This window comes from Oikopleura dioica, chromosome 2 (genome assembly GCF_907165135.1).
Source record: "Oikopleura dioica chromosome 2, OKI2018_I68_1.0, whole genome shotgun sequence".
Lineage (NCBI taxonomy): Eukaryota > Metazoa > Chordata > Appendicularia > Copelata > Oikopleuridae > Oikopleura > Oikopleura dioica.
In genome coordinates this window covers 12,941,082-12,957,625 of record NC_137292.1, presented here as the reverse complement: position 1 = coordinate 12,957,625, position 16,544 = coordinate 12,941,082, and the positions used below count along the sequence as shown (strand labels likewise).

General features: G+C 42.2%; 3 protein-coding genes across 9 annotated transcripts; 2 read left to right on the top strand and 1 right to left on the bottom strand.

Moving 5' to 3' along the window:
• Positions 1-679: 679 nt before the first annotated feature.
• LOC145700751 (uncharacterized) lies at positions 680-1,250 on the bottom strand. Its single transcript, XM_081778076.1, has 2 exons — positions 1,200-1,250; positions 680-1,070 (listed from the first exon to the last, which is right to left on the bottom strand). Exon 2 carries the CDS (start codon positions 1,067-1,069, stop codon positions 680-682), a length of 390 nt encoding a protein of 129 aa, XP_081634202.1. The 5' UTR covers position 1,070; positions 1,200-1,250.
• Positions 1,251-2,137: 887 nt separating this feature from the next.
• LOC145697049 (histone acetyltransferase p300-like) lies at positions 2,138-14,326 on the top strand. 7 transcript variants are annotated; one of them, XM_081774186.1, is made up of 23 exons: positions 2,138-2,405; positions 2,792-2,854; positions 3,194-3,347; positions 3,740-3,841; positions 3,922-3,954; positions 4,457-4,623; positions 5,758-5,889; positions 5,942-8,150; positions 8,198-8,391; positions 8,438-8,730; positions 8,774-9,103; positions 9,149-9,357; positions 9,400-10,166; positions 10,229-10,316; positions 10,361-10,632; positions 10,676-10,901; positions 11,119-11,172; positions 11,314-11,478; positions 11,523-11,631; positions 11,690-11,805; positions 11,854-11,959; positions 12,035-12,168; positions 12,215-14,326. In XM_081774186.1, the coding sequence occupies exons 2-23, from the start codon at positions 2,826-2,828 to the stop codon at positions 12,239-12,241; spliced, it is 5,916 nt and encodes a 1,971-aa protein (XP_081630312.1). In that variant the 5' UTR covers positions 2,138-2,405; positions 2,792-2,825; the 3' UTR covers positions 12,242-14,326. The 7 variants fall into 7 exon arrangements, with proteins under 7 accessions (XP_081630312.1, XP_081630311.1, XP_081630316.1 ...); XM_081774185.1 differs by having other exon boundaries at positions 11,854-11,989; XM_081774190.1 differs by lacking the exon at positions 2,792-2,854 and having other exon boundaries at positions 3,166-3,347; positions 11,854-11,989.
• A 697-nt stretch (positions 14,327-15,023) lies between these two features.
• On the top strand, positions 15,024-16,495 carry LOC145697079 (uncharacterized). The gene is made up of 4 exons (XM_081774229.1): positions 15,024-15,174; positions 15,221-15,274; positions 15,346-15,456; positions 15,744-16,495. Exons 1-4 carry the CDS (start codon positions 15,126-15,128, stop codon positions 15,848-15,850), a joined length of 321 nt encoding a protein of 106 aa, XP_081630355.1. The 5' UTR covers positions 15,024-15,125; the 3' UTR covers positions 15,851-16,495.
• Positions 16,496-16,544: the final 49 nt, after the last annotated feature.

Here is a 16,544-nt window from a genome sequence, read left to right as displayed (position 1 = left end):
AAATATTAGTCGCCCCTGAGTATGACCCTTTGGAGATGTATAAAACACGGGACAGAGTGAATTCTTCAGAAATTTTCGTTTTTGTCAATTTTTTGAGCTTCATGGAGAGTAAATTATGGTCAAGGACAGGGTTGAAAATGTTCGAATATTTGAACTCAACGTTATCGAAACAAATCACGCTACACTAGAAGGAACTCCAGCTAGAGAGAGGCGAAGGATCAACGACTGCGACATCGTTGTACCAGCAAGTTAAAATGAAAACTCGCTTTTGCGGCAGGTTGATGGAGCGCCATTTGATGAAATTTAACTCAGCGAGCAAGGGAAAAATGTTCGCAAAATGTGGGCGAGCTAGGGGTTTGGGCACGTTACTTCACGATGACTTTAAACTCAATTAGCCACAGAACTTTCACCTCCGACTAAAAGAACGATCTTAGATCGCCGACCTATCAAAGAATGAAGTAGAGAAGGTCGTCAAGGCAGCTTCCTTTAAAATTATATTTATTTCTATTTTCGAGCAGGACTTATTCTAAGAATTAGCGATTTCGAATTTTGAGTTTGTCGAATTTTCCGTCGCGAAAGGGTTTACAAACTGGACAATTGATTTTTCTGCAGTTTCTTTTTTGAGTTCGATCGTTGTTGAAATAAATACAAATTTAAATCAAATAGAGGGATTAATTTTCTACTTGAATGAACAAATTCTGAAATTCTGAATTAATTCCATCGAACCTTTCCTCCAATGATGAACAATTGTCTTCGTGGCGATACAATACTGTGTGATGCACCATCTATCCATCGTGCAAAAGGGCATGTGCTCGATCGCTCGTTTGATATCGTCGCAGTGTTTGACTCTGCAACTAGCCCCGCGCTTGCCATAGAAGCCGTTGATGCACTTCATCGTATGGATCAAGGTCATCATCGAGCCACGCACCCAGGAAAGTCGCTTCTTGAGCATATGTTCAGGAAGTCTTCGCTTGTCTTTTCGGAGGGGTTTTCGGGTGTATTCATAAACAGGCTCGGTTATTTCACAGAGATAGTCGATCATAGCAGCGCCGCCAGTGTTGATCGTCATCCTTATCGATAAAAATTATCAAATTTATCTATAAAATTGAATACAATTCTGAATAATCTATTCATTATCGGATCTGGACTCCTCCTTGCTATCAAACGCGCTTTCTCTTATCATTAAAATCGACTAGTACCTCAAAGAAGCTTTGGTAAAAACGAGTTTTGGTGCTTGTTTTTCTGGTATGTCTTCTTTCTCTTCGTTGTTTTGAACAAACTAACGGAGGAGTCCTGAAGTGAAAGAGGAGCTAAAGGCTCCAGCTCGTGAGTTATCAAACCGTGTGACGTCGCAATTATTCAAACGGTTCCCAGGCGGTGATCTATCGAGTTCCACGACGGAAAAGTAGTTCTAATAGTTGCTGTCAGGAACTTGCTGATATCCGACTCTCTCAACCTCGAACTTATGAGAAAATTTACAGAGTGGGCGTTATCACGCTTGTTGTCCCTGATTATTTCATTTTTATTTGGAAATATATTTTCAAGACAGATATAATGTGTGAATTGCGAAAATATTACCACCATCTCGATAACCTAAAGGAGTTTTAGGTCTGCCATTTGCTCACAATTATAACGACGCTCTCAAGCAATTGTCAACGAGTTCTAGTCTTGGACTCCAAGAGATACTCCCGATCAAGGGTCCGTGAACATGGGGATATTCAGCGAATTCATTTTTTCCATGAATTTTACAAATGTTTTATCTCAAAATCTTTCCATTTTTAACTTTGTTGCTTGGCCTAGATAAACTAGAAAGGGAAGAAGTTTTCGAGAGGAAATTCAGTGAAAAATGCGCTTCAAACGAGATCGGGGGAAAAAGCGCCCTCCATCAGTCTGAAAAGTGAGAGTTGAGCTCTCGTGCGATTCAGTCAATAACGCTCGGGGCGGCGCTGTGAGTTGGGTTGACTCATCGCGCTACTAGGGCTCGATGAGTGGGCATTTTCGGATGTGGCGCTGAAACTGGCGAATCAACTTGGTGTGCGCCGCCGCGGGTGGGCGACTAGCGCCGCGCGCGTCCGCTGATTGGCCGAGCGCCGCGTCCGGATCGGGTGCACCGCGAAAACAGAGCGACGCGAATTTTAGATTCAACGCGCCGCAACACGCCGCAACTCTCTCTCTCCAGCATCTCACCCAGCATCTCTCACACACCGAGCTCAGCTCAGAAACGCTCAGCTCAGAGAAAACGCCCCGAAAAGGGCGAAAAATTTTTTCTTCAAAGAAAAACTCCTGTGCCGAAGAAGACGCAGCTGGGAGCGAAAATTTTTTGGAAGCGAAAAAAAATTCTAGAGACAAAAATTTTGAACGAAAGAGAGAACGTACGAAAGAACAGCAATTGAGCTAAAATACAGGTGATTCATTATATTAAACATTGCATGAAAAAATCACTCACGAAAAGGGAAAATCATCGAAGGGGAGGGAAAGAAAGTCGGGGAGAATCGACGATAAGGGTCTTTTTGTTTCAATTTGAAAAATACGTGGGCGGGAGAGCAGAAATGTCCGATGGACGGATAGAAAATTGCAGAAGGAAAGAAAACATCAAATAGACGGAGATTCTATAGAATTCGATTTCGAGAAAAAAGTCAACGCGGGCGGAAAAAGACGCGAATCCCCATCTTTCACCATTTTTCTTTTCACTTTCATCAGTTCCGAAATTCACAGAAAGCGCCATTTTTGCATGAAAAATAGAATCCACGGTAGAAAAAACGAAGCTAGATTTCGAGACTCATTTTTTCAGATGAAAAATCTTCAAGATTGACACGGAGCAAGGAATGGCCTTCCAGCAAGGAGGACCTTTCAGGGGATTGGGTAGAATCTTCTTTTTTTTCGTGTCGAAAAAGATGAAAAATTTTTTGAAACGAAAGAAATAAATTTTGATAGGAAATTTAAAATTTGCCAATTTTCGATTTCTGAAAAAAATTTGGGAACTTTATTTTGGGAAAGAAATTTTCTGCAAGATTTTTTTTTCGAGCCGAAAAAAATTTTGCTTTTATTCTTTTAGGAAAGAAAGTTTTGAAAAAGAGTTTTTTTTCGATGAATTTTCTTCTTTGAGTGAAATTTATAATTTTAAATTTTGTAAATATAATTCGAAGTTGAAATCAGAATTGATAGTTTGATGAAATTTTTCAACCCTCGGAAGCACGGACTCCGCAATTGGACCGCCTTCTAAACGGCCGCGAATCTCAGAAAGCAGCGAAATTGCAGTGAACCCGATGAATCAGCAGAACAACGTGCTCGATTCCATCTTCAGCGGCTCCAACGACAACCAGAATCAAGTCAACAATGTCGACGAGCTTTTGTCAAGGATTCACGAAGATTTTTTCAGAACAAAAAATCAGAATCAAATTTTGGTTTCCAGGCAATCCATGCAGAAACCCTGAGACAGGTTCCGACTTTCAGGCCCGACTCAGGTTTTCTACACAGATTGCAGAGCTAAGCCTGCGCAATTTTAAAATTATTCCATATCAGAGGATAAAGACTAAAGTAAACTGCGAAACATTCGAAAGTTTATTTTCTTCAATTGAAAGCCCATTTGACAACATTTTTTTATTCTGTCAAATTTGGGAGCCAATGAGCGCACGCGGAGAAAATCTACAATCGATTGATCACTGAAAAATTTTCCCACGCTTTATTTTCAAGTTTTTTTAGCAGAGATTTTTTAATTAAAATAATTATGAATCCGAACTGGCAGAATCCACAGAATCCGTCGAACCAAAACAGCGGACAGAGTAATGGAATGAGCACGAATCAAAATAATGTTAACCCGATTGGTTCCTCGATGAACCAGGTAAGCAACAACTCTTCATCCCCTTCCTATTTCACAAGATTTTCTAAAAAACGAATTCTAATCATTTGTTTATCCACTAGTGGAGCAACAATCTTGATGCAAACTCGTATGGCGTAAGTCGAAAAAACATTACATTTTTATAAATCTTCTGTGCTTTCTTGTCGTGACTCTAGATTTGAAAAATATGAATTTAAAAAAATTAAAAAGCATGATTTATATTTTACACCCTTTTTATTACTCGTTGATGTGGAATAATTTCACTGAGAATTCAACTTTCTTTTTCATCAGACTTTTCTGAAGGTCCTCTTTTATGATATCAGATTTCAGTCCATAAAATTTTCAATCGAATCTTTCTACATTATTTCATTGACTTGGAACGACTCGAGATTCCATGCAATTTTCCGCGAGAAAGTCTTTCTTGAGGAAGAAAGTTGAATTCGATCTAAATTTTCCATTCCCCTCAATTTTCCTTTCGAATCAAAAAGCAGCTGCTTTTCAGGAGCTAACCCCAGAAAAATCATCCCTAACCCATCCCTATTCGTCGCCACACTAATTTTGTCTTACCCTTTTCTTGATATTCGCCTCCCCCGTTCTTGAAAGAATAACTCAATCTAGTTTCCCTCGCATCAGAACAACTCGATGCCGACCTCGTCAATGTCGAACTCAATGCCAAATCACTCGATGAATCAAATGATGAACGGGAGCAACCAGTATCGGCCACAGCAGACCAATGTGCCTATGCCAATGCCTACTCCCTCGCCTAACCGAGTTATAACGCCGAGGTATTATTTTCTCTGGTTTCTCAAAATTTCACAATTGAAGTTTTTTTATTTCAAGAAAAAATATTTATCATTTTTGTTTTGGTTTATTCATAGTAAAGCTTTCGGATCTAATAGATCCATCTTCAGTACTAAAATAGTTGTAAAATTGTTGATCAGAAAACTCTTTTCACCTTTTTGAGAGGCTTGTAAGGGCACACTAAAGAACTTGAATAAGAAAATAAGAACAGATAAAATTTGGTCTAGAGAAGAATTTGATAAGACCTCGGTCTTGTAGACAGAATGTTTTTTGAAAATGTGTAGAAATAGACGGGCTTCGGAACATTTTCAAAAACCAAAACAAAAATGATTCAACAGATGTCAAACCACAAGAGAAAAAATATTTATGTTTGATTTTCTTCCACATGGAGTCATTTGAGGTCAATTTTAGTAGCTGAGTATAACTTTTCTTTCGTTTTGGACCTGTAAGAGGTCGTTTTTATTGATGTATATTTTCCAGACAGCAATTAAAAATACCCCGTCTTTTGGGGCTAATAATTTCCTATTGAACTAAATTCCGGACAAATTTTCTTTATGAAATTTCTTCGGCAAAGACTTGTTTTGAGAATCGAAGGATGATTAGGCCGATTGATGGCTAATTCTAGTGTTAATTTTGAATTGTTTCGATTCTGCTCCACCGCGCTCTGCTATTGCCGCCAGCTGCGCCCCGCGCGTAGGTTGGCGCTCAAAGTCGCACTGCTCGTCGGAGGCGGCGCAAGAAGGAGCACCAGCTCAAAAACACATATTTTTTGACTTCTCATGACTGTATTTGGCTGATTTGGGAGAAGAGAGCGTGGATGGAGATAATTTTGCAAATAAATATTGTTTCGAAAAGAAAGCATCTTTGACAATGATGTGAGTTAGCACTAGAAAAGAAGACATTTTTAATTATAGAAATATTCAAAAGAAAAATTACTCTTTGCCAGCGTATTGGCTCGTTCTTTATCACTAAAAATAATTTTGAAATTGCTCCCAAATGATCCTTGTTAACTTTGAAATCAAGCATGTTTTTCTTGAAACTAATCAAATATTTTTTTCAAAAAATCAAAAACTTGATTGTTGACTTGACTGCCGATGATTCTGAAACAAATTGTTCAGCCCGTCGCCTGGCCCGAGTTCTTATAATATCCGCTCGCCAGCTCCGGCCGGCGTGCCACCCGCCAGTTCTGGCCAGGCAATGAGGGTGACGACGCCTAACATGAACAGCTTTAATCCGAATATGATGGGACAGTAAGAGCTCTCTCCCATTCTTGGGCGCGTTTTAAAAAGTGATGTTTTCTAGGATGACTCCGCAGAACCCACAGGGTTTCCAGGGCAACTTCGGGAACCAGCCGAATCAGATGAGACCGAATAACACACAGCAACATGTGAACACGATGCTCCAGAGCGTGGCGAAGCCGACGATGGTACAGAATCAGCAAGGAGGCATGTCGAACCAGATGAACCAAATGCCACCGGGCATGCAGAACCAAATGCGAATGCAACAAATGAACATGGGCAACATGAACATGATGCCGAACCAAATGCAGATGAATCCAGGCATGATGCATCGACCGGGTGGGCAAGTTTACGGCCAGCCGATTGGGATGAACATGCCTCAGAATATGCGACCGATGGCTCCGATGAACCCGAGAATGGCGATGACGAACGGGAACCATCCAAATGATGGAACCATGATGGTGCAGTCTGGCCCGAATCAGCAAATGCCGAACCCGAACCACAATCCAAACGTACCGCCGAATCAGCAACAGTTATCGAATCAAGCGAATAGTACGGCAACGCAGGACCCGGAGAAGCGCAAGATGATACAGAACCAGTTAATTATTTTGATCCACGCAGCAAAGTGTACGAAGAGAAATGACGCTCAAGGCACCCAATGTCAAATTCCTCATTGTCAGACGATGAAAAACGTGCTCGAGCATTTGCCCAGCTGTCAAATGGCGAAGAACTGTCCGGTCCAGCATTGTAGCTCGTCGAGGCACATTATCGCCCATTGGAAGCAGTGTAAGAATCAACAGTGCCAAGTCTGCCAGCCGCTCAAGCATCCGAGCGGCGGTAACGATCCGAATCGAGCTGTTCAAGGAAACGCGGCTGGAAATGCCAATGAACAGGGTCAACGGCCACCGACTGCTGATCAGCCCGGGCAACAACCCGCGCAAGGCGGCCAAAACAATACCAACAACCCTAACCAAGTCGCTAACGGCAACTGGAGAGCTGACGTCAACTCAGAACTACGAGAACATCTCGTGAAGAAGCTCGTTTCTGCTATCTTCCCCGGCACGGATCAAACAAATAACTCGACGAATGCGAATGACGAGCGCATTGTGAAGTTGTTTTCATTCGCGAGACGCGTCGAGGAAGATATGTACAACAAAGCTACGACGAGGGAGGATTACTATCACATGCTCGCCGAGAAAATTTACAAAATTCAAAAAGAACTCGAGCTGAAGCGAAATCCAGCTCAAAATCCTGCAATTGCAGGTGGACCGAGTCAAGGCCCGAATCAAGGAGGAATGCCTCGTCCGCCTAATCCGCAGTTTCCTGGCCAAAATCAGCAAAATCCAGGGCAGGGGCAAAACCCGGGAATGCCACAGCAAGGAAATCAGCAACAAGGTGGCTTCCAAAACAACCAAGGTCCAGGAAACATGCAGCAACAGCCGAATCAACAGCCTTCTGGTCAGCCAAGTTGGAATCAACAGAATCCAGGTCAGCCTGGCGCGCAAACTCCTGGCCAGATGAACTCCGGAAAACCGGGGCAGAACTTCATGAGTCCGAGTACGCCGAACAACCAGAATCAAAACCAACAGATGCCAAACTCAAATATGGTGAAATCAGAGCCTGGCGTCGAGACAAAGCCCAATGTGCAAAATACGCAGCAAAACCCATCTAAGTCCTTTAATAATCAGCAAAGTAACGCTGGAGATGTCAAACCGCAAATTAACACAACACAATCCTCGTTTAAAAATGAAAATGGCTCGATGATAAAACAGGAAAATGAAGAGAAACCGAACATGCCCCCAGATGCGAAACCCTGCCCGATCAAACGCGAGGCCCAAAGCCCCGCGCCAAGCCCAAGCCCTGTTTCGAAAAAGCAGAAGGAAGAGGTCAAGGAGGAGACCGACCCCGGAACGCTAAAGAAATGGAGCGCTCAGGAATTGAGGGACATGCTCATGCCTATTTGGAGGAAGGTTTACGAGCATCAAGACGCCCCACCATTTCAAATACCAGTCGACCCAGTCGCACTCGGTATTCCCGACTACCCTGAAGTCGTCAAGAACCCAATGGATTTATCAACGATGAATACAAAGTTGGAAATGGGAACTTATGAGGAGCCTTGGGAATTCATCAAAGATATGTGGCTTATGTTTGAGAATGCCTGGCTTTACAATAAGAAGAACTCACGGGTGTATCGGATGTGCACAAAACTTAAAGAGGAGTTTTTGCGAGCTGCAGAGCCCGCCATGAGGAGAAATGGCTTTTGTTGTGCCCAGGTAATTTGTTAATTACGTTTGTTATCGTTTTAATTGCAATAATTTAGTCTCTAACATGGACCGCATTGCCTCTTTGTTGTTTTGGCAAGACAACCTGCACTATCAGCGTGGGAAGCTGGTACTACTGTTACGAGAGTGACGGTACGACGGGTCCAGCTATTCCGATGAATGTTCCTGGTCCTCAATTTACCGAGAAAATCTACTACTGCGAAAAGTGTTTCGGTGATGCCAAGGGAGACACGTAAGATTCAATAATAAAAACTCATTATTTACGAATATTTTTTCAGCATCGCAACGAGTAGTGATCCCGACAATCCCGCTCTCCAGCCAAAAACGAAGTTCTCAAAGAGCAAAAACGATACGCGAGACTTTGAGCCCTTCCAGAAATGTAAACGCTGCGGGCGAAAGAATCACCAAATCTGCGTCCTTTATAAAAAGGAGATTTGGAAGGATTTCATCTGCGACTTCTGCCAGGACAATACGTCCAAGCGGCGCAAGAAGAATCCATTCACAGCCGAAAACTTGCCGGAAACTGAATTGTCCAAGTTTATCGAGGCCAAGGTCAACGGCTACGTCACTGGTAAACTTTTAAATCACACAAGCTTTTTCTAACTATTCTTTAGCTAATGACAAAAACAACGAAGCAGGACATGTGTACATTCGTACTGTTTTCGTGGGCAACAAGGCCGTCGAAACGCGCTCTGGCGTCCGCAAAGAGGGAGAAACAGCTGGATACCCAATCGCCGAAAAGTTCAAATTCCGCGCAAAAGTCCTCTTCGCTTTCGAGCAAATCGAAGGCGTCGATGTCTGTTTCTTTGGCCTTCACGTGCAGGAATACGATGATAAGTGCCCTTCGCCAAACCAGCGCCGCGTTTATATTGGATACCTCGATTCTGTTAAATTCTTCCAGCCTGCTTGTCTCAGAACAGGCGTTTACCACGAACTTATTATGGGTACGTCTTTTATGTCAACTTTCAACTCTTAAATTCTCTTTTTAGGATATCTTGAATACTGCCGAAACTTAGGATATGTCTGGGCCCACATCTGGTCTTGTCCACCATCTGAGGGAGATGACTACATCTTCCACTGCCACCCTCAGGAGATGAAGATGCCCAGATCCAAGCGACTTTGTGATTGGTACAGAACGATTTTAAATAAGGCACAAGACCGTGGCGTTATTACCGAATTCAAAGACATCTATTCACAGGTACTGACCCCCTCATTCGGGCGTTTCTTTAAACCAGTATAGGCTAAAGATGACGGCGTTGTTTGCGCTACCCAAATGCCCTACTTCGACGGTGATTTCTGGCCGACTGCCATCGAGGATCTCATCGCAGAAGTCCTGAAAGAGCAAGCCGCTGAAGAAGCAGAAATGGCCAATGATGACGGCATGTACAGCGACAAGGCGAAATCGAAGAAGAAGAATCAGAAACGAAACAAAAATAACAAAGGCGGAGGAGACTTGATGTCCAAGTTGAACAGCCTCATGGAGCGACACAAAGAAGTCTTTTTCGTCATTCGTATGCATTCTGCCGACAGTGTACCTGCTCTCCCTGCGATCGAGGATCCCGACAAGGACATGCCTTGCGACTTGATGGACGGACGAGATCCCTTCTTGAACAAAGCTCGAGACGAGCATTGGGAGTTCTCGACTCTCCGAAGAACCAAGTACTCATCCATGTGCTTTTTGTACACCCTTCACAATCCTGACAATCGCTTCTCTTCCGAAACCTTCTCCTGCAACAACTGCGACGCCCGAATCACCACACGATTCCACTGCAAGGTCTGCAGCGACTTCGACCTCTGCGCCAAGTGCAACGATGCTATTGGTTCGCAACACGAACATCAGCCGCTCGAAAAGAAGGTCGCCAACAACGGCATCTTTGGAGGCAATAATGATAACGATTCTATGACATCCAACGAGAAACGAAGAGAAGGCATCCAACAGTGCATTCAGAACTTGGTTCATTCTGCCAAGTGCCGAGACGCAAACTGCAACAGACCCAACTGTCAAAAGTAAGTGGATCTTTCCTCTTCCTTTCTGTCCTTTCAAACTGAGACTAACAATCTATTTCTAGGATGAAAAAGATCATCGAGCATTCTAAGCGATGTGCTAAAATGAAACAGAAGCAGAAGAACAACCAGCAATGTAACATTTGCAAACAGGTAAATGTCATCTGAAATGATCAAAATGTTTACCGAAATTTAAGTTCATCGCTCTCTGTTGCTACCACGCAAAACATTGTGAAGAAAAGTCCTGTAAGATCAACTACTGTGCTCAAATCAAGCAGCGTCTTCGCATGCAACAGGAGTCCACCCGTCGGCGACAAGAAAAACTCATGCGTCGTCGTATGGCTCGCCCAGAGCTCGAAGCTCCGGCTACTCCTGGACCAGCCACTCCAGGCCCACCAACTCCATCTATGGGTAATCCAGGAACGCCGAATCCAAACGTTGCCTCGAAGGGAGGCATGCAAGGATCAAGGTAACGTTTAGTCCGAAATATCGGTTGTGTATTTTTTCACTAGTAAATTGGGTCAAATGCAAAATAACGGCAAACTGGGCCAGCAACAGAATAACCCAATGCAGCAGCAAATGCATCAGTACTCAAGCAGTCCGAATATGATGAACCAGCGACAAATGCAATACCAGGGTCAAGGCGGCGCACCGACGGCAGCAATCAAAGCCGCCAACAAGGTCGTCCAGGAAGCGATTCAAGAAGGAAACAAGTCTATGCGTGATCAATATAATCCTGTAAGTATACGCAGAAAACAAAGAGCTAAATAAATTATGGTGCAATTACTAAATAAAAATATACCGATCAGTTCTTTCATTCGTGTCCTGATTTGTATATTTGCGTATGGCTGACATTTCAGCTGTATTTAATTGATGATGGTGGTGATATTTTTTGTACGGGGATAGACTGCGAAATCAAGAAAAAATGATCAAGCGCTAATATATATTTATATAGCCGCAGTCTATGTACAACCAGATTCCTCAACAGAATCCCCCCTTCCGATCTCAGGTAATCAACGAGAGTCACTTCTATAAGTTCCCTCTCAAACTCGTTGGACTTGATGAGAGTAGTTGGATGAGTTTTGACGGATAAGTGTTTTTGGTGAACACATTTGGTGTTTGATAAAGCTCTGTATTTTACTGTTTGCAGGGATATAACATGCCGACCTCGCAGCAACAGCAGCAAGGAACCATGTTCATCACCCAACGCCCGAACAACCACAATAGCCCGATGAACACTCAACAGCAGCCGCAACAACATATAGACAACACGATCAAAATCATCAAGGAGTCAACTGATCCGAAAGATCCAAAGGTAGAACATCCAAGATTTTGCCAGAAAATAACAGAATTTGTAAGATCCTCAATGTGCTAAAACAAAATCCGCAACATGTTGCCCAAATTTTCCGCGATATCAATCCCAGAAATCCTAATCAAACGCAGAACCGAGTGATGATCAGCGCTCCAAGTAAGTATACCTTTTCTCGATCTTTAACAAAGTGATCTTTTGCTAACGACGATTTTAGACAACCCTCAAATGCAGAATCAGATGAGCAACATGCAGCCAAACATGATTAACGCACCTCGCCAGATGATGCAAAATCAGATGAGGAACTGGCCCCAGAACCAGGGTCCGAGGATGGTAAGCATACGAAATACTAGTATCGGTCTATTTTCAACTCATATTCAGATGATGCCTAATCAAATGTCGAACAACATGGGCAACTCGCAGATGTACCAGATGAATCAGATGGGCATGATGCAGAGTGGAACGTTTGGGAATCAAATGAATAGAGGTCCATCTCCACAGAATACTCGTTTCCAAAGTTTTCCTCTTCCTTGATCTCAGTGTTCGTAACTTCTTTCTATAGTGTCGATGTCAAACAACGGCATGCAACCAAACATGATGCAGAACAACATGATGAGCAACGGGCCAATGATGGGCAACGGAATGGGAGGTGGAATGGGGGCACAACAGAATATGATGCGCCCCCAGCAGCCGCAGGTAAGCGTCGCACTATAGCGACCGGGTGTTAACAATTCCGTTTCAGATTTCTTACAACTCTCAATTCAGATGATGGCTCAGGCTCCTAGATTTCAGCAGCCGGGCATGAGCAGCGGTCAGTCCATGATGTTCAACCAGGGCGATCCGCCGCTAGGTCAGCAGCCCAACGCTGACCCAAGCCAGTCGTATGCCCAGACGGTTGATGGACTGTAGCTGTCTGTCACTGTTGTCCACTCACAATTCCGTTCACTCCCCTCATCCTCTTCATTCATTCCCTAAACTTCCTACCCAACCAAAAACAGTACTCCTCACAAAACCGCGCGCTCGGCCAATCCCGTGTTCTCATCAAGCTATACCAAATGCCCATCAAAAATGCACCTACGTTTTAACCATCCAAAAACAACCTACGCTAGGAGTGAGCTAGAGAGAAGCCACCGGTGAAAAAATCTGACCTGCTCAAAAACCTACAAAAAAGATAAAAAAATGGTCGACGATGTCTTCCCCAACATTTCCCGCCACTTAGTCATTGGCTGGCAGACCTCAAATGCTCCTTTCCGAAAACCACATACATCGATCTGATTGGCTCCGTTCATCAATCTGATCCGGCTCCACTACTGCCCGATGCTGCTTGGGTCCCGTTTTGTCACACTTTCTTAAAACAATTAAATGGCCCAGATTACCCAGTATCTATCGCATTTCAATTCTGACCACCACTTCAGCCAGGTTCCATGTTACCAGTTTGCCCTTTCTCATCCCTCGGCTCGCTCCATTCCTCCGTGGCAGGGGGCGTTCGCGAGCGGTTCCAAAAGTCCTATTCTATGATTTTTCCTTCTTATTTTCAAAATCTCCCAACTAGAATCATGAAACCGCTGCCACAATTACTTTCGCATTTTTTTATTTTCAATTCCGATCATATAAATTCCTTTTTGACACACCTACACACACCCACGTTCGCAAATTTGGTAGAATACTTTTGATTGGTCCCGTCCAGCGCTGACTCACCGCAAATGACTTCAACCTATTCAGAAATCATTGAAAATTTCCTTTACCTTTACGCGAAAAGCTCAAAATCTAAGTTCAACCCGCTTTTATCCTTAATTTATTTATATTATTATTTTTTACTCTCCAGCTTTAAAAATTGCGAACAACTATTTTTACCAAAAGTTCATCCCACAAAACCTTTTTTAAAGTTTATCTCTTACCAATAAGAAATCCCCCTTTTCCGTTCTCGGTCTTGAAAAGATTATAAAGGCGTATACTTTTATTCCCCCATTTTTCTATTTCGTGTGCTATTCGATCAAAATTTTTCAAAAATTTTGAGCCTGGCCGACATCCTTCAATATTAAAAAAATTGGCCAAGTGCAATTTTTCTACTTATTCAACTTCTGTATAAAGATATTCTTAAACACGTCCAAACTTATATTTATATACTATTTTAAATAGAGAGAGTTCTCTAATAGAGAACTTTATCAGTCCCATAATTCTATCGTGGATCGCTGATGAGCATCAATTTTTGTTGACAAATAATTTAATTAATTAAAAAAAAAACTTAAAAAAAACACACACATCACCTTCCACATGCTGCCTTAGTTTTTACTGGTTCGTTCCGCATCCTCCCTCTCCCTCCAATTTCTGGCGGAATGCGCCAGAACTGTTGAGCTAAGTCTGGACGAGTCCGAGAACAGAGTAGCACTAAGAACTGTTTGTGTATTTATAAATTATTGTGTTACGTTGATGTTGCTACCTCTATTACGTAATCGCTTCCACTGGGCCCAAACCAAGCGGTTCGTTTTGCCCCTGGGCGTGTGTTCATTTCCTCCTCAAGCCACAACGCATCGCCCAAGGCCAAAACACGCCGACTAAAAACTAAATTCAATCATTTTTATTGCCAGTTTTGGGCACAGCTCGGTTACGTAACTGTTTATTATTACGCCTACTACACTGTAATTGTTTCTGCTACGCCACAAGTCAACGAAAAATAGTAATATATCATGTTATATTTATATAACGTAGCCAAACAGTTACAATGGTTCAAAAACAAAACAAAAACTCTTTTTGTAAACTTGTATACTTGTTTTATACTTGTTTATGGCTCTGTAACTCTGAAGCCATTACCCGACTGAAAATTACATAAATATAAAAAAAGTCGAAAAAAATATTGATCGACAGTGAGTTTGGGAATGTGATCGGCCGGGTCCCCATTTTTTATGACTTCCGGAATTTCGTTTACCGAGGTAAACAGGAATCAGGTGGTCAAGAGTGATTGCTTCTTGATAGAGAACGATAAAGATGCCCTGTTTACAAGCGAGATTTTTTCATGCTGGACTCGCCATATTTGTGTTTTGCCATCATTATTGGGTTAAACACAAATATAGCTGCTGGAAAGACCAATGATTTTGAGTTTCACAAAGAATCTCAAGATCTTTAGTTTTTCTTTCCACCATCGTATCTTTACCCGAGAGCCTATTTAATACTTTATTGCGTGTTGATTCCAAGATTTACGATTCCCAACAAATTTTTGATCGCCCCCATCAAGGCGTAAACATTCCCCCAATTTTATGGATATTCGTAAAATAAACATTCCTCTTTTTTGAAATGCACCCGTGCGTCTATTTACCACGCCTTGTGCTGTGCCAAATCTGTCCAAAATTTCACGGATGCGGAAATTTTCACAAAAGTTGAATGATGATCTGAATTTGATTTTTCAGGGCCAATTTGGGTCAATGTTTTCCGACGCCCCCCAGTGGGCGACCCCGCTGCCCGAGAGATTCTCAAGCTCACTTGACAAGATTTGTCTTGAATTTTCCTTTCTTTTTTCAAATTTTCCTTTTTGCTGAAAATTTTGGTCAATTCGGTGAACTAACAACAATATCCAGTTCAGACAGATAGAGATAGAAATCGGACGAGAACGAAGACTACGACTTTCATAGAGACGTCTTCAGAAGAAAAGAATAAAAATGAGAAGATTGCTACTTTTAACAGCAAGTGTGCTTTCACAGTTATCAGGTGAGCCTTCCTTGATCCGTTGAAAGTATTGAAATCGTGAATTTAGATGATGAAGATTTCGAAGGATCGGGAGAAGCGTCTGGGGATTTCATTACCAATTGTAAGCTTTGAATTGCATATGATTTTAAACAAATTAAATGATTGTTTCTTTCTGAAATAACAAAATTTTAGACAGCGAAAATCCTGAAATCCGCTCCGACAAGTCGCCCAGCGAAGCCTCCCTCTTCGATCACTTTGTGAATAAGAAATTTCTTGCCGCTGTCATCGCCGGATCCTGCGTCGGTAAGTTCAAAGACAAGCAGCGTGTCAGGTGGCGCGCCAACTATCATCATCATTATTTTTAAGCGATTTTGGGACGATGCTTTGGATCAAATCCAGAGTCATTATTTTTCATCCAATTTGATACTAAGCTGATCCGGTCAGCTAATATTTGTACTGTGAATTTGCCAATTTCAGACCACCATATAATTCGCCAGAATATTGGTTGGCATATTTTGATGATGAAGAACTTTGACAGACTTGTCACAAAGTTCCGAATTCAGGGATCGATTTCTCACCTGTTTATTTAGGTTTATTACTGGCATCGATGGCGATGACGCTGGTCCTGTGTAAAGCTCGGCGTGACTCCTCACTGCGCCGTTACGACTACCAAGCGGGAAAGAGCCATCTCTATTGATCCCCGCCAGCGTTATGAAAATTGATCTATCCTACTAAACTCAGCTCTCTACTGATAAAGTCTTCTTCCCTCCTTGCCCCTGGGAAGTTACCAAGTTCATCCGTTATCAATCCCCTTATCATTCTCCCCCTCTCTATTTCTCAACCCTTGTACAAAGAAGCCATACCGCCAGGTCTTGATTATTTAATTCGGGCCTATCTTTTATTTTTAATATCAGCCTACGTACTTCTACTTGACGTTCCATCGCAGCCTATATTTTTTTTTGTATCTTTATTTTAAATTTTACTTCAAAACAAACATTGTGATTTCAACTTTTTAAAAACTTAAATTCCTGAAAGAAAAATACTCAAAGCTCCTGAACTTTTCCAACCCTTTTTACCACCCATTCGGTTCTTTTCTTATTCGTCCGTGACCAATAAGATATCCAGCAAAATTTAAAATGTACTGTACATAATTACCTCAATCCTCCTATTTTCAGTCGTCGTTAAAAACTTAAAGTTTGTATCGTTAATGCTCTTTTTCAACTTGTAAGCAACTCACTGTAGTTTTATCTTCTACTGTAGTGTATGCTGCTAGTATGGCGCTAGTATCCCTCGCAAAGATTTAATACGAGTCCTGTTTTGTGACAGGAAATAAAATAAATACGAAAAAAACAAGTTTTCTTAGTTGTACTGAATACAACTTGTACTCATTG

What these genes read in the sequence shown, in the direction of transcription:
- LOC145700751 (XM_081778076.1), bottom strand. Translation starts at nt 1,069, where the DNA reads ATGACGATCAACACTGGCGGCGCTGCTATGATCGACTATCTCTGTGAA.
- LOC145697049 (XM_081774185.1), top strand. Translation starts at nt 2,826, where the DNA reads ATGGCCTTCCAGCAAGGAGGACCTTTCAG. An exon ending in GGTCAACGGCTACGTCACTG is followed by an intron (nt 8,731 to 8,773) that starts GTAAACTTTTAA and finishes ACTATTCTTTAG; the next exon opens with CTAATGACAAAAACAACGAA. An exon ending in AACAGACCCAACTGTCAAAA is followed by an intron (nt 10,167 to 10,228) that starts GTAAGTGGATCT and finishes ATCTATTTCTAG; the next exon opens with GATGAAAAAGATCATCGAGC.
- LOC145697079 (XM_081774229.1), top strand. Translation starts at nt 15,126, where the DNA reads ATGAGAAGATTGCTACTTTTAACAGCAAGTGTGCTTTCACAGTTATCA. An exon ending in TGTGCTTTCACAGTTATCAG is followed by an intron (nt 15,175 to 15,220) that starts GTGAGCCTTCCT and finishes TCGTGAATTTAG; the next exon opens with ATGATGAAGATTTCGAAGGA. An exon ending in TGGGGATTTCATTACCAATT is followed by an intron (nt 15,275 to 15,345) that starts GTAAGCTTTGAA and finishes ACAAAATTTTAG; the next exon opens with ACAGCGAAAATCCTGAAATC.